The following is a 14678-nucleotide window of genomic DNA, read 5'->3' on the forward strand; positions in this document are numbered from 1 at the left end:
AGAACCTAGGAAGAGCATCCAGGGGAGAAAGGTGAACATCCCTGCCTCAGCCTCCAGAGAAGCAAGAATTACAGGCCGTGCCTCAGGCCGCTCCTTTCTGGTGTGTGAGTGAAAACAATGTCAGTGTATCTCAGACCATACATGCACATTTCTCTCCAAGTTGTCCACCCGGGAATTGATTCCAAGGAAAAATGCTGTGTGTCCCTGGAAGATTCTTTGGAAGTGACGAGGAAGTAGTCATGACAAAAAGATTCCCAACCAGGACAGGCCATCTGTGACCCTAAAACCCACAGGTCTGGGTGCAGAGCCATGTGTCAGGACATGTGGCACCAGGGGGTGGACACACAGCTGGGCTCTGTGTGGTGCCTCTGAGGAAAGCTGCCCATGGCTCCTTCTCTACACTCCACCCGAGACCTGCAGAGTCATGGAGGGAAAAGCAGGGCGGATGGAATTTGGTCCCATGAACAACTCCAGGACGGAGTGATGAGTTTTCCTGACTGAATCTAATTATTTTCTTACAGTGAATGTGGGTCTGTAGAGGTTTTTTTCTTTTGTTCTGAGAACTAAAGGGCAATTTTGTTTATGGTGTTTCTAACCATGCATCATTCTCTTAACTCTCTAGAGTACATTGTTCTCACCCAGGGCATTTGATGATGTCTGGAACCATTCTGGATGTTGTGATGGGAGGTGTGACTGGTGTTACTTGGGTGTAGGTCAGGGACACTGCCAGCAGTCTTCACAGTGCCTGAGTGGTGGGATTGCAGCCCACACTATCTGAAATCCCCAGGGTAGTGGGACTCACGGCCCACACTGTCTGCAGTGCCCAGGGTGGTGGGACTCACGGCCCACACTGTCTGCAGTGCCCAGGGTGGTGGGACTCACGGCCCACACTGTCTGCAGTGCCCAGGGTGGTGGGACTCATGGCCCACACTGTCTGCAGTGCCCAGGGTGGTGGGACTCATGGCCCACACTGTCTGCAGTGCCCAGGGTGGTGGGACTCATGGCCCACACTGTCTGCAGTGCCCAGGGTGGTGGGACTGAGAGCTTCAACTTAGGGACACATGAGCTCCAATTCCAGGCCTCCAGCCCTGAGACAGCACCAGATTCCACCACTCTACATTATGGTCCTGAGTAAATTAAAAGCTGCCCCAATCAATACCCTGCGCACAGTAGGTAGCTCACCCAGGTCTGAGCCCAAACTGTCCTTGCAGATAGAGGTGATAACAAAACAATCACCCTGCCTTGTTCAGAAAGCCTTCCTGTGCACATCATCTCAGTGGAATTTCAGCATCTCTCAGTTTTGTGAAAGATCAGAACTAAGTAACATCCGACTTCTGGGGCAAGGACAGCATTCATTGCACACCTGGGCCCTTTTCAGAGCGAATTCAGTGTGTGTATAATAGCTCCGTGCTCTGTTTGTGAGTGCGGCTATCTTTCTGTTGTTTTATTTTGTGTTTGTTAAATGCCATTTTATTCTGCCTTAGCTGTTCCTTGGATACTATGGAAACCAGCTAGAAGGCTGCAGATGGAAGCCTAGCTAAATATTTTAAATGTGTATGCTTGCCGACAAGCAAAATGGACCCTTTCCAGAGTCGCACTGAAAAGGAATAGCAAAGGAATGAGCTGTACAGAGCTCAATGCTCCTCTAGAAGAAGAAGGGAAGGGAGTAAAGGGGGAGGGGAAGGAAAGAGGAGAGGAGAGGCCCAATCATCTAACTACTCTCAGTTAAAAGCAAGGCCAGGCTTGGCAATGGTGGGAAACCCACGTCACTGTCCTTATAGAATTGAAACAAGTTGAATCTAGAGTTCTGGGGAAGCCACAAAAATCAGAGACACAAGACAGAGAAATGGAAGACAGCCACCGAGAGATAGATTTACTTGGGGACCATAATATCTCGTCTTCCCCTATTCCAGTGTGGATCTACTTCACTCATTTTGCAGAAATAGTGCTTCATTTTGACCATAGATCCATACCCAGTTAACAACCTTGGAATGCTAGACTTTAAGACATAATATACTTGTGTGGCCCAGAGTGGCTCCATATTTACTTGTGATTTGGAGGGAGCCAAGCTATTGGGTTACGATCCCAACAACACTGTGGGTGCCCAGCTGCATACAGAGCCATAGGTGTTGGGAGCCCAGCTAGCTGCTGGGTGAGAGGATGGAGATGCTAGCTGAGCAGCTGATGACTGCTGGATGCTGGAAGAGGCCAGGGAAGGAGGGAGGGAGGGCTTTGAAGATCCCAGAACCTTCCCTGCTGGGAATACCATCTGCCTGGGGCCACAGCTAGAATCCTTCCCCTCCCACATACAGCCTGATGCATGTAAAATCTTTGCCACTTTGCTCTTCTGAGCAGAGGGTCCTATACTGAAGGGCCGGGTCTGGCGGTAGAAAAACCCATGCTCTTCTGGCCATAGGAAGTCCACATAACTAGCCCCACCCTTCCACACACACCTAGGGGTTGCCTGTGCCCGGTCCTCAGCCACCATTTAGCAGAGGCTATAAGATGAGGCCATGGAGTTCCTGGGTGCTCCCTCTGCCACTCTGCAGCTGTGGAAGCCAAACACAACTGTCAGGTTAGATGAATGGTGTTTTTTTTTAATTATTATAACTTTGCCTAGTATTTGTATTTTGTGTGTGCATGTGTGTGTGTTGGTGTATGTATGCCACTGTGTGCACGTGGAGGTCACAGGACAACTTTGTGGAATGAATTCTCTTCTTCCATCTTTACGTGGGTCCTGGGGATCCATCTCAGCTCTCTAAGGTTATGTAGCAAGTGCTTTACCAAATGAACCATTGTGTTGGCCCCTTAGACACCCTTTCCATGGCTATGACTGTGAGTGCCCAAGGTCGTTTCACAGAAGAAATTCTCTGTGACCTCAGGTCTCTGCCATCAATCATGCTCATCACAGCTCTGTCTGCAGATGCTCTCCACCTCTGCTCTCTCTTATTTTATTACTTTTGTAATGTGGATGAAATCCAGGACCTTGTGTGTGCTAGGAAAGCACTCTACCACAGAGCTACATCCAAGTCCTCTTTTTACACTTTTTCCTTTGTGACATGAATTCACTAATAGCTCAGGAGGCCACTGAACTTCCAGGCCTCCTGCCCCAGCCTAGCAAGTGGCTGAGACGGTAGGCCTGCGTCACACACTTCCTCCTCTGCCTTTGCCATTGCTAGAGGGGAGCCTTGGCTGGGGGTGGTAGGGCTTACCTGAGCGTAGGTAGGCAAGAAGGCAGATCCCCCATGTGTCACCATCACCAGTATTTACTATTTCTTTCCTGATGGAATTTCCTGGCCAGAAGACCTAGAAGAAAATGGGGCCACAACAATACCCCCACTCCATCTTTGGCCCCACACACTCCCTTTATTCTGTGCCCAGTTAGCTCTCACTATCTGTTTATGCAAATTAGAACTTAGGGCACCTTAGGGAAACCACCTGTCAGCATTAGGGGTTTCACAGGGCTGTGCTGCCAACCAGCAACTTTCCCCAACAGTCCCATGGGTAACAAAAGCTGATGATTGCATCTCACGAGGTGAGGTTGGCAATGTGACACCTTGACTTAAGAGGCTGTGTCCCAGGGCCCTGTTGTGTGTCCTTTGGAAGCTGATGTGACAGCTTCTATAAGCTGCTTTTATTGAACTCAGGTGTATGCCCTTTTCTCAAAATTGGAAGGAATTTAAGGTGTTAAAGAGACATCCAGCATGTTCACCCAGACCCAGTTACTGGGGAGCTGGGAGAGCATCATGGTTGTGATGGGTCATCCATCTCCAAGGTCAGGTCATCCAACAGCTCAGTATTGCAGAGCTGACCTCTGGGAACCTGAAGCAATCTTGTATTTCCCTTGCTCTAAAATGTGACACCTTTTCTGGGCAACAGTGAGAAATTCTATCCCTCAGGGAATTTTGCACAAGCATCCAGGAACCCGCATTAAACCCATTGTCGACTGCCCATTCCTTCCATGGCTGTGAGGGTGGATGAGGTTGTTCCATCTGGGAACATCTATTTTCTAGGTCTTCTCAGTGTTGCTGTGCCCACACAGCCATTTGTACAGCTGTCCATAGTGCTGTGCTGTACACACTCAGTTAAGAGTCTGCACTGGGAGCATCCCTCCATGGGAGACGCACACCAGCTGCAGGGAACCTGCTATGCCAAGCCCAGAGGCCTGGAATGGGGTCTGCCAGCTCTCTGCACCGCCATTACAAGGAAATTTAGAAAATAGTGATCAACATCTACTTGTAAACCAATTCCCGCCCACTGCAAACCAGATCTCTCTATTGCAAACCAGATCTCTCCCACTGCAAAACAGATATCTCCCACTGCAAGCCAGGTCTCTTCCACTGCAAACCAGATCTTCCCACTGCAAACCAGATCTCTCCCACTGCAAACCAGATCTCTCCCACTGCAAACCAGATATCTCCCACTGCAAACCAGATATCTCCCACTGCAAACCAGATCTCTCCCACTGCAAACCAGATATCTCCCACTGCAAACCAGATATCTCCCACTGCAAACCAGATCTCTCCCACTGCAAACCAAGATGATGAGAACAGACCCATATACACCTGGGACAGGTGTTCCAGAGTTTCCCATCCCAGGTGCACTGTGTCACTCACACCTCCCTGTGTGGCCTCCCCTGAGTGTTGTACATTTCACTGACTTTAAAACCCAGGCTCCTGCTTGATTCCTCACAGAAGATGGGCAGACTGGACAGCAAGGAACCATGAGAAAACATCATTTTCTGCTTTATATTCTAACTGTGACACTGGATTAGCTTTAAAATAAAATATGATGAGCAGGGTGTGGCAGCACAGACCTTTAATCCCAGTACTTGGGAGACAGAAGCAAGCAGATCTCTGTGAGTGTGAGACCAGATGGGTTTATGTAGCAAGCTCCAGGCCAGCCAAGGCTTCAGACCCTGTCTCAAAAAAAAAGTGATTATTTAAAACCTGCCCCAGATCAATGTTGAATTATTCATCTGCCACTTGTGAGTAGAGCCTTCTGGGAAGTGACCCAGCTTCTGGCTAATACAGAGCAGCTCTGGGGACCTCTCCAATAAGCCTCGGTCAATTACCCTCATGGTCCTGCTCAGAGAACAACTCTTCTTTCAAACAGAGTAGGGCCTGGGCGGGACCGAGCCGGGGCTCAGGGACAGGGATGCGGGGCGACTGTTGCTGCAGCCAGGCCTTGCATCTCCGAATACAGTGCCAGAGAACTGGAGCCTCCACCATCCCGGGGAAATCCTCGGGCCTCCATTGTTTGCCTCCCTCTTACCTTTTTAATTCACTTCTCACCTCTTCCCTGAAATGACAACTTATATGTCCTCAAGCTGGAGCATTTCGCCAAGGTCCCCAGAGGGAGAGGGAAGGGAAGGTGCCCATATTTGAGATGGATCCATTAAGCCTACCGAGAGGGACCCAAGACCAGTTGATATGGAAGGACTGCCAGACCCCCATCCCAGCCCCTCCCAGGATAAAACACACACACAGTCACGAATTTGCACACACACACACACACACTATGCAGAACAGGGATGCACATTCCACCAGTGGATCCTGCCATTACCCAGCTCATGAGAGCTCAGGATGCCATTTGTCTTTAAAAGGCTACGTCCAGGAAGGACATCTGGCTTAGCTGTCAAAGCATTTCCTTGTGAGTGTGAAGACCTGAGGTTAATCTCCAGAAAGACAGACAGACAGACAAGTGTGGTGGTGAAGCACCTGTGATCCTAGCACTTCGGAGGCAGAAGGCTGGAGGGTCACAGGTTCAAGGCCAGCCTGAGCTGCATGAGATCCTAGCTCAAGGAAAGAGAGAAGAGGGGGGAAGGGGGAGGAGAGGGCTGAGAGACTCTGCCTGAATAGCTGGTGCCTTGGAGACATGTGGTCCTAGGCTGCCTGGTTCCTACACAATCCATGCCTCATCAGCGCAAAGCCAGGAAGCAAGGCTACAGGGCAAGTGGGTCTTAGAAGCTGGGACCAAGAGAGAGGGGGAGGTCTCAATTGCAGTAAACTGCTCACAGACAGAGAGAGGTGGGGCAGGGCTAGCTACAAGACTTTAGGGCAGTGGTTCTCAACCTTTCTAATGCTGTGACCCTTTAACACAGTTCCTCATGTTGTGGTGACCCCCAACCACAAAATTATTTAATTCCCATTTCATAACCATAACTTTCCCACTGTTATGAATCATAATGTAAATATCTGGCATGTAGGACAGCTGATATGTGACCCCCTGTAGGGGTCACCACCCATAGGTTGAGAACTGCTCTGGGGAAAGCAGGCCCAGGTTTCTCGGGTGCTGCAGGCCGGATTTCTCCTCATCATCACCCCTCACCTTCCAGCTACCCTAAGGTCCACAGTGGGACCGAGTACCCACAAGGACATGGTGAGGCTTTCTTCTTGAAGTTGTGTGTCTGATGGCAGACTGCAGCCACACTGGGCGCATGCAAGGCTTCAGTTCGGCAGAAAGTTGAGGCCGGCTGAGAAGGAGCAAGAGTGTGAGGAGGAAAACATTAGCGAGCACATCCAGGACAAGACACTCAAGATGCTGAGATGCAGAAACCAGGCAAGGAGCAGCCTGCAGAGGAGTCCAGGCATGTGTCCACACACACACGCCTGCCTGTGTACGTGTGCCTGGTGTGCATGCACATGCAGAGTGTCACACAGGTGTGATGTGCTCTGCAATGCTTAGCAACAACGATGAAGCTCAGACCTCCCCTTACCCATGACCAGTCACCATCACACAGAAGCAGAAGAGATCGGCAGGTGTCCACGGTTACGGAACATGTGCTGGGGAAGTGGAAGCGTCATCCAGAACAAGCATATTTCTACATCCACATTCCGGAAGGGCCCGGATGCTCATATGTCTGGGAGAACGTGCCTTTCCCACCAGGCTGGCCGCTAATTGCCTTCGACGGTTTCCTTCCAGAGCGGTGGGTACTCCTTCCAGGCAGAAGCCTGCGCAGGTCTGGCATTGACTTTCACCAGATTTTGTTATTACATTTGTCTCACAGCTTTAAGACAGTAGCAAATATGTGCAATTTATTTAAACAACACTGGGGAAATTAACGCCGTGCGAGCACTTCCTAAGCAAATGAAGATAAAGCCGGGTTTTTAAAACGGGTGTGTGAGAGGCTCTGGAGTTTCCTTCCAGTCTACAGTTAGCGGCGTCAGCAGCAGTAACTACTATGGAGGAGACACCACTCTGTGAGACTGCCTGGTGGGCTCTGCCTCACCACATGCTTGGAGCACCGAGGACAAGCGGCATTCCCTGCCAGAGGCTGCCCAGTGCCGTCACTTCAGTAGATGTGCTCTGAGTGAGGACAGTCTAGCAGGTCCGGTGGCCACAGGGTTATGGTTCCAGCTGCTTCAGGAACAGAGGCATGAAGGTCACAAGTCCAAAACCTGACTGAGCTATAGAGTGAGTTCCTCTCTTGAAATAAGAAGAGGAAGAGGAGGAGGAAGCAGAAAAGGAAGAAAGGAAAGGAGGAGGACAGAGGTCAGGTCAGGGTTAAAGCACTTGCTTAGCATGCACAAGGCCTGGGTTCATGCCTAATGGTACTTGGAACAGGTGAGCCTGGCATCTGGGACTTGTGAATCCTGCCATGAACATGTGTGTCTGAAAGCCAATGATGTCCTTTCACTCAAGGACTCAATAGACAGAGACATCCAGCCCACCCTGGAGCTGGCCAGGCCTAGAACTGAGGAATGGAGGTTTCTAACAAGCTCCTTAGTGTACAGCTACAGGTGTGGGGCCAGCCTGAAATGCAAACCCTGTCCTCTCTGGCTCCCAGCAGGTTTAAAAGACAACCCAGGAGCAGGGAGACAAGCCTCAGATTCTGTCTTTCATGGGAATATATAGTTCCTCCAACCCACTGCACACCCCAGCTAAACACAGGCAACGGGGATGCCAGTCCACAGGATTTGAGGCTCCAGAAGTGAGAGCTGGCACTTGGGGGACTGAGGGGGGGCATGGCTGTGAGTGCAACTGAGTTCCAAACCAGCCGGGACTGCAACACGTACAGATGTCCGTCCACAAGCCGGGCGGCGGTGGCACACGCCTTTAATCCCAGCACCTGGGAGGCAGCCCAAGGCGGATCTCTGTGAGTTCAAGACCAGCCTGGTCTACAGAGCAAGATCCAGGATAGGCACCAAAACTACACAGAGAAACCCTGTCTTGAAAAAAAAAAAGATGTCTGTCCACAGAGTGGATGCTCAGGCTGTCTGTCCATGGGGATGCTAATCCACAGAGGAGGCTGTCTATCCACAGGACTGGCTCTGAGACTATCTGTCTGTCCATGGGATCGATAATCCATAGAGGAACTGCTCAGGCTGTCCATGACTTCACCCATGCCTGGAGCTCAGCAAAAGGGGACTCCACCATGCTAGTGAGTCGTGACAGGGAGCACATCACTGGTCTCTTAACCCACTCAATGCTCAGTCTGTTACACAAAACACACAGCCTCAGTCATCCCCCACCAGAAACAGATGTCTTGATCCATGTTGGGGATGAACTCTGCTTTATCTTGTCAGTTTGACAGGTGGAAGGATGTATTAATTTAATTTGCGTTTTTGATTCATAGACGATGTCTACATGTTTATGGATGTTTAGCACTTATTGTGGTATGACCTATCTCTGCATGTTTCTTGTTATGGAAAGAAGTTATTGATTTACAAAAGCTCTTTATATAGGGGCTAGCAACCCTCTGTGAAATTTCTTTTGAATCCTGTTGCTTAGCACAAAGCTGTGGGTTCCACCCCAGCACCAGATGAATTTAAAAATAAAAATACCCTTAGCTATAGTCCATTAAGGAGCTATACGGACTCCTTTTTTGTGGTTTCTACTTCTAACTCCACAACAAAGGACAAGACCTTTGCCTTTTACCCTTCATCCCCCACTTTTCCATATCAGTAGATATATGGGTGAGCACAGATGCTCCTAACAGCTGCCTCTGTATAAAAGCCTAACCCAACCTCACTCTTCTCCCTCAGAAAGGAAAGACAGTGGCCCTGGACCCCTCTCAGCCCCCGAAGGACACACTGCGGCCCTGGCCCCAGCGTCAGAGCCCCAGCGGGCTGAGGAGGCAGAAGCGTGACTGGGTCATCCCGCCCATCAACGTGCCCGAGAACTCCCGTGGGCCCTTCCCCCAGCAGCTCGTCAGGGTAAGTGGGCCCTGGCTGTTCTTAAGGCTGGTCTGGACGCTCCAGAACCAGAGCAGGTTCTGGGGTGTGGGAAACACTATCCAGCAGAGAAAATGTGGCAAAATGTGGAGCCAAAGCCACTCTGCGAGGATGCACCTCGTCCGGGTGAACAGACCTCTCAGGTTGCAGCGACTCCTCTTCAGGATTATTTGCAGCTCCTTGTCCTGTCTGTGACCTGACTGTGTTTTCCCCTGTGGGGCACTTACACATCTGTGACGATGGTCATATGATGAGCTGCAGGGACATGACCATGGAAAGGTCCTAAGAAATGCCAGCGCTGGGGCATTGCAAGAGTCTCGGGAGCCCGGAGTACACAGAAAGGGGCATCTGTTCTCAGGCCTGCTCTGCTGCCTGTCCCTTTCCATGTAGACCGGAGTTGTGTGTTTAGTGTGCAGATATCATCAGAGCCCCCCAGCTCTTTGTCACTGCTGTCAGCCCCACGGGGTTTCCTAGTATATCCAAGAGTGGCAAGGGATTTATAGTAGAAACCCTGGCATTGGTGCATGCAGCACCCAGGGAAATCGGTGGCAATGTCCCCTGCCCCTGTGTACACTCTCAGCACAGGCTGGTGTGAGGCTTCGTGGAACAGCCTGTGAGTCAGAGCCTGGAGAGGGCTGTTGGAGGGGGGACCCCATTGTGGGACCTCGACTCCTAAGGTCATGCTGATGGCAGCCCTGTGGTCCTCATTCTGTGTGCAAGCCTCAGCCCTTCCCAGTGGTGGCTGCGTCTGGTGACCACTGTGTTGTCATTTACTGAAAGGTTTTCTCTGAGTCTTTCATTTTTAATATAAATCAATTTGTTCTGAAAGGAGTTTCATCCAGCCATGCCTCAACACTGTCACATGGAAGGTGACTATGAACATGGTGGCTGTCAACACAGAAAACAGCCCAAAACATTCGCCCTGGGCCTCCATGGGAACAGCAGTGTATCTGAGAGATGCACCAGGGCACAGCAGACCTTCCTGAGCATCATCGGGTGCAAAGGAAGATAAAAATGGGAAGAGGGAGGGGCCTGAGCCACCCAGCCCAGTCTTCTCTTCCTCAGAGCTGGCTCACTTTTCTGAGATGGGCCAGTGTACAAGTCTCAAAGGCTCTCTAGGACACAGGTGTGAACTGAGCGGGCCCCAGGCAGCATATGAACAGTGGATGTAGCTGTGTGCCCATCAAACCAAATTCTTGAAAATAAGTAGCAAGCAGAACCTAGATTGACAACTCCCAATCAGTCATCCCCAGCCTTCAGGAAGGTCTGCTCTCGGTCATTCTCATGGGCAGTGAGTGAGTGAGTGAGTGAGTGAGTGAGTGAGGAGTGAGTGAGTGAGGAGTGAGTGAGTGAGGAGTGAGTGAGGAGTGAGGAGTGAGTGAGTGAGTGAGTGAGTGAGTGAGGAGTGAGTGACAGAGGAGCTGAGGACTTGTCTGTTCACATCCAGATTTGCTCAGGAACAGGGAGTGAGGAAGTCTCAGCACCCTGCAGCATCCCTAAGTCCTTGGTCTTTGTCCTTCACGCCTATCTGTAGACTGACAGGGAAAACCTAACAAGACTATAGATGTCCTTATGGGCAGAGCCATGCCCCAGAAATGCTACCTATCACCCTGGGGAATCCGCTGTCCTCTGCTGGGCCTAGAGGAAAAGACACTTGGAATGCTTGAGACCCACACGGATGTGTCGGTCAGGGATGGCCAACCACGGTTGGAGCTGAGGGAATGGCCACTTTCTCCAACCAGCAGAGACCTGGGTCCACTAACAGCTGGAGACCTTTCTTCTCAAGGCATGACATTAGGGCTGAGCTCACAGAATGTCTGAAAGTGCTGCATGTGTGTGGATTTCCCATAGGGCATTTCCTCTCCTGGTCACACAGACATAGGGAAGTGTGGCTAGAAGCAGCGGCATGCAGCAGAAGCTGCCAGCTGGGCAGTGCCAGCTGGCGAGACTTGGAAGCTGAGTTCCTAACCTGTGAGGAGAATAAAGGAACCATGGTTTGGCTGTACACACAGCACCTGCATACACACATGAACACATAGCAACCCACTTCACATATACACACATGCGCACATACAGAAACCTAATTCATAATAGCCATCCTACTTCCTACATATATATGTAGACATACACACACCACCCACTTTGTACACATGTGTATGCACACCAGTCTACTACATGCATCCATGCACTCTCACACAGGTCAGTCCATTTACGCAACCACACCGCATCAGACTCTCATTTTCTGTTCCTGACTCTCACAGGGTGCAGACAACGACTCTACGGTGCTTTATCTGCAGGAAGCCCATGAGTTTCCTGTCGGTGTTCCAGGGCAATGCTCCAAAAGCCCACATCAGAGCGTGAATGCAGCTTGATGGGCGGGCAGCAGAGCTGGCACACTCAGAGGTTCAGCTGGGATTAGCTAGTTCCGTGCTCATTAAGGCATTTCATTCTGATAAAATATGTTAAATGAAAACGTGGGTGGAAGAAGAGGCAGAATGTTCTTCCCAAACCCCAGTTAATTGCAGGCGTTTTCCTTGGAAGGAAGAGTGTCTCTTCAAAAGTACCCACTCTACCACATAGGGGACAGATCACTTCTGCAGCCACAAAAGCCTGATGAGACTGTGGAGCTAGAAGCCATGCATGTGCACAGTATGAGCTAAATCACACCGGTCCATGTGAAATGTGGGCTGAGCCACACAGGTCCATGACAAAGCATGTGGAGCCGTGGTGGAGCGTGACTCCCATTAACTGGGCTGCTGAGCCTTGGAGGCTTATGGCAAAGTGTGACGATCTCACCGGTTCCACCCTTTGGAGCTAGCCCATAGTCTTAGCTCAGTGTGCAGGAAGAGTGGCAATGGCCTTGGGGAGACATTACCCATAAGTCCCAGCCATCTTCTATTCTCAGGTGGAGGATGTTTGGTTTATAACAACGTGTCCTCAGAAGCCATGTGTATGTGCCTGGGTTCCAAGTTTGGCTCTGTTGAGAGGTGGTGGGCCCTTTAAGAGATGGAGGGCAGGGGACATATTCAAGAGGTGGCCTTTGAAGGGCACAGTGTCACAGGTGACACTGGCATCCTCCATACCACACTGGGCTGTGAGTGAACTAATGGGATTATATTGGTAGCAATCCACGGAGCCTGCTTAATGAGAAAAGGAATTTATTTTGGGGTTAACTCACAAGACAGAATAAAGGAATCTATTGCAGGATCCTGGAAGGATGAGACATGATCCAACACGGTTGATCTCTGGTGAGTTCTGCACTGGAGTGTACCAGCATCCAAAACCACAAGGTAGTGAAGAGAGAGTGTATGTGCATTCTAGGTTGTAGCTGGATGGTTTCTCTGGTCTTGCCCAGCCCCAAGGTCCCATAGTCACTTATAAAATAATCATTCAAAGGCTTATATTGATAACTAATTGCATGGCCTATGGCAGGCTTCTTGCTAGCTAGCTCTTATGACTTGACCCATTTCTATTAATCTATAAGTTGCCACACGGCCATGGTTTACCAATATTTTCACATCTTGCTTCTCCTGGTGGTGCTGGCGTCTCTCTCCCCTCTGTCTTTCTTCTTCCTGTCTTTCCAGTTGGAATGTACCACCTAACCTTATTCTGCCTCACCATTGGCCAAAGAGCTTTATTTATCAACCAATCAGAGCAACACATATTCACAGAGTACAGAAAGACATCCCACAGCATTTGCCCTTTTCTGTCTTCAAAAATGAAGGTTTTAACTTTAACATAGTAAAATTACATATAACAAAACAGTTATCAAGAAGGAATTGCAGTTATAATATCTAGTCTATTTATATTTGGCAAATTAAAGAAAATATTCTATCTATCCTATATTTGTTAATCTAAAGTTTTATATCTAATTAATTTTTTATCATAACCAAGGAGAATTATAACTATAACTACCTAGTTATCAACTACATCAAAGACTCCAGAAAGATAATATTACATAAGTAGACAGGAAGAGATTATAAGCAACTTCCAAAAATCTAGAATGACAGAGACAGCTGGCTGCCTGGACAGTCATCCCAAGTTCCTCTGCAAAGTTGGGGCATCCATCTTCAGCCTACAGACCTAGAGCCTCTCAGTCTCTTTTCTCTATGTCCTGTAGAATGTCTGGCAGTCTCTTCAAAGCAGGAACCTGAAGGACAATTTTGCCTTGCAAAGTTCAGTGGTCACCTTCCTGTGGGTCCTGCATATCCATTTTATATGACATATTATCAGAAGTCCAGGCAAGAACAGTTTCTCACCCAAATGGCTATTTTTGTCAAGAAGAAGATAAACTCCATATGGAGTGTCTTCGACAACCATCTTCCTCTTTGAAGTAAATCAGTGCTACCAGGAGCAGATGTGTCTCACTGTCCAGGAAAGTCTAAGGTTTTTTATAGTATTTTTATTTTATAATTAACTTAATTTCACATATCAGCCATGGATTCCCCCGTCCTCCCTCCTCCCACCCCCAGCCCTCGCCCTCAATCCACCCCCAACTCCTACCTCCTCCAAGGCAAGTTCTCCCCTGGGGAGTCAGCCCAGCCTGGCAGACTCAGCCAAGTGCCATATTCTGCAGGTCTTAAGTATTTGAAGATTATCTACTAATTGAAATATATATGTATACCTAAAAAACTTAACTAACATGACTATAAATATGATTATAATGGATGACTAACTATTAATCTGTATTTCTTAATTATACATTACAATTTCAAGTGAGGTGCACAAACATAATACCTTAAACAAGAGTAGAAATATACATACAGTATAACAAAATTAACTTTAAATTTGTATCAATAAACTAAAAGCCATAGCAATGTGAAACATTTTAAACAAGTTGTTGCTCTTTAAAAGTACATTCAATAATCTACCCTTTTATCCTATCATATCTATATCCCCCTTTCTTTTTTTAGAAAGAGATTGCATTTATAATCAATCCCCTTTGAATAAAAATAAACATTTATAAACAATATTTTGGTGATTTGGACATAGCTTCTTATATTAATTCCTGCTGGTTGGGGGTGCTGGCAATCTTATGGGGATCCTAAAAATTAAGAATTATAGTTAAACCTTGGCTATAGTCTGTGAAGATGGATGGTCTCAGCCAGTTGCTTTGAAGCTGATTTTGGATGTTGGATCATCTGGGCCATGGTGTCACTGGAGACCTTTCAGGGAGTCTTGGCTGAACAAACCATATTAACTTGGAAGCAATCTTTGGGTTCTCATCTTCTGTGGAAATAAAAGCATAACCTCTTTTCCAAAGCAACATATCCTTAGACATAAATTCTAAAGTCAAGATTTTATATATATATATTTAACTCATCAGCCTTTACATTCAAATGTCTCTCTGCAGTTAAAAATCCCAAAGACAATATAAATCAGACTCTGTGATTTCCATCTTCATTTTTATATTACTTTTACTGTCTCTTTAAATACTTTATTTTTTAAACTATTTCTTTATATAACTGCATATATTCCTTTTTCTCTCTTCCAAGCCTATGT

At 48.3% G+C, this 14678-nt stretch overlaps 1 protein-coding gene across 1 annotated transcript in view; it reads left to right on the plus strand.

Annotated features, from left to right (window-relative positions):
- Cdh4 (cadherin 4) overlaps positions 1 to 14678 on the plus strand; it is a 485154-nt gene that overhangs the window by 366420 nt on the left and 104056 nt on the right. The window contains exon 4 of the mRNA XM_028885363.2: positions 8988 to 9158. Within this exon, the coding sequence (XP_028741196.1) occupies positions 8988 to 9158 (171 nt within the window). The remainder of the gene's footprint in view (positions 1 to 8987; positions 9159 to 14678) is intronic.

Source organism: Peromyscus leucopus, chromosome 4 (assembly GCF_004664715.2).
Source record: "Peromyscus leucopus breed LL Stock chromosome 4, UCI_PerLeu_2.1, whole genome shotgun sequence".
NCBI classification, from domain to species: Eukaryota; Metazoa; Chordata; class Mammalia; order Rodentia; family Cricetidae; genus Peromyscus; species Peromyscus leucopus.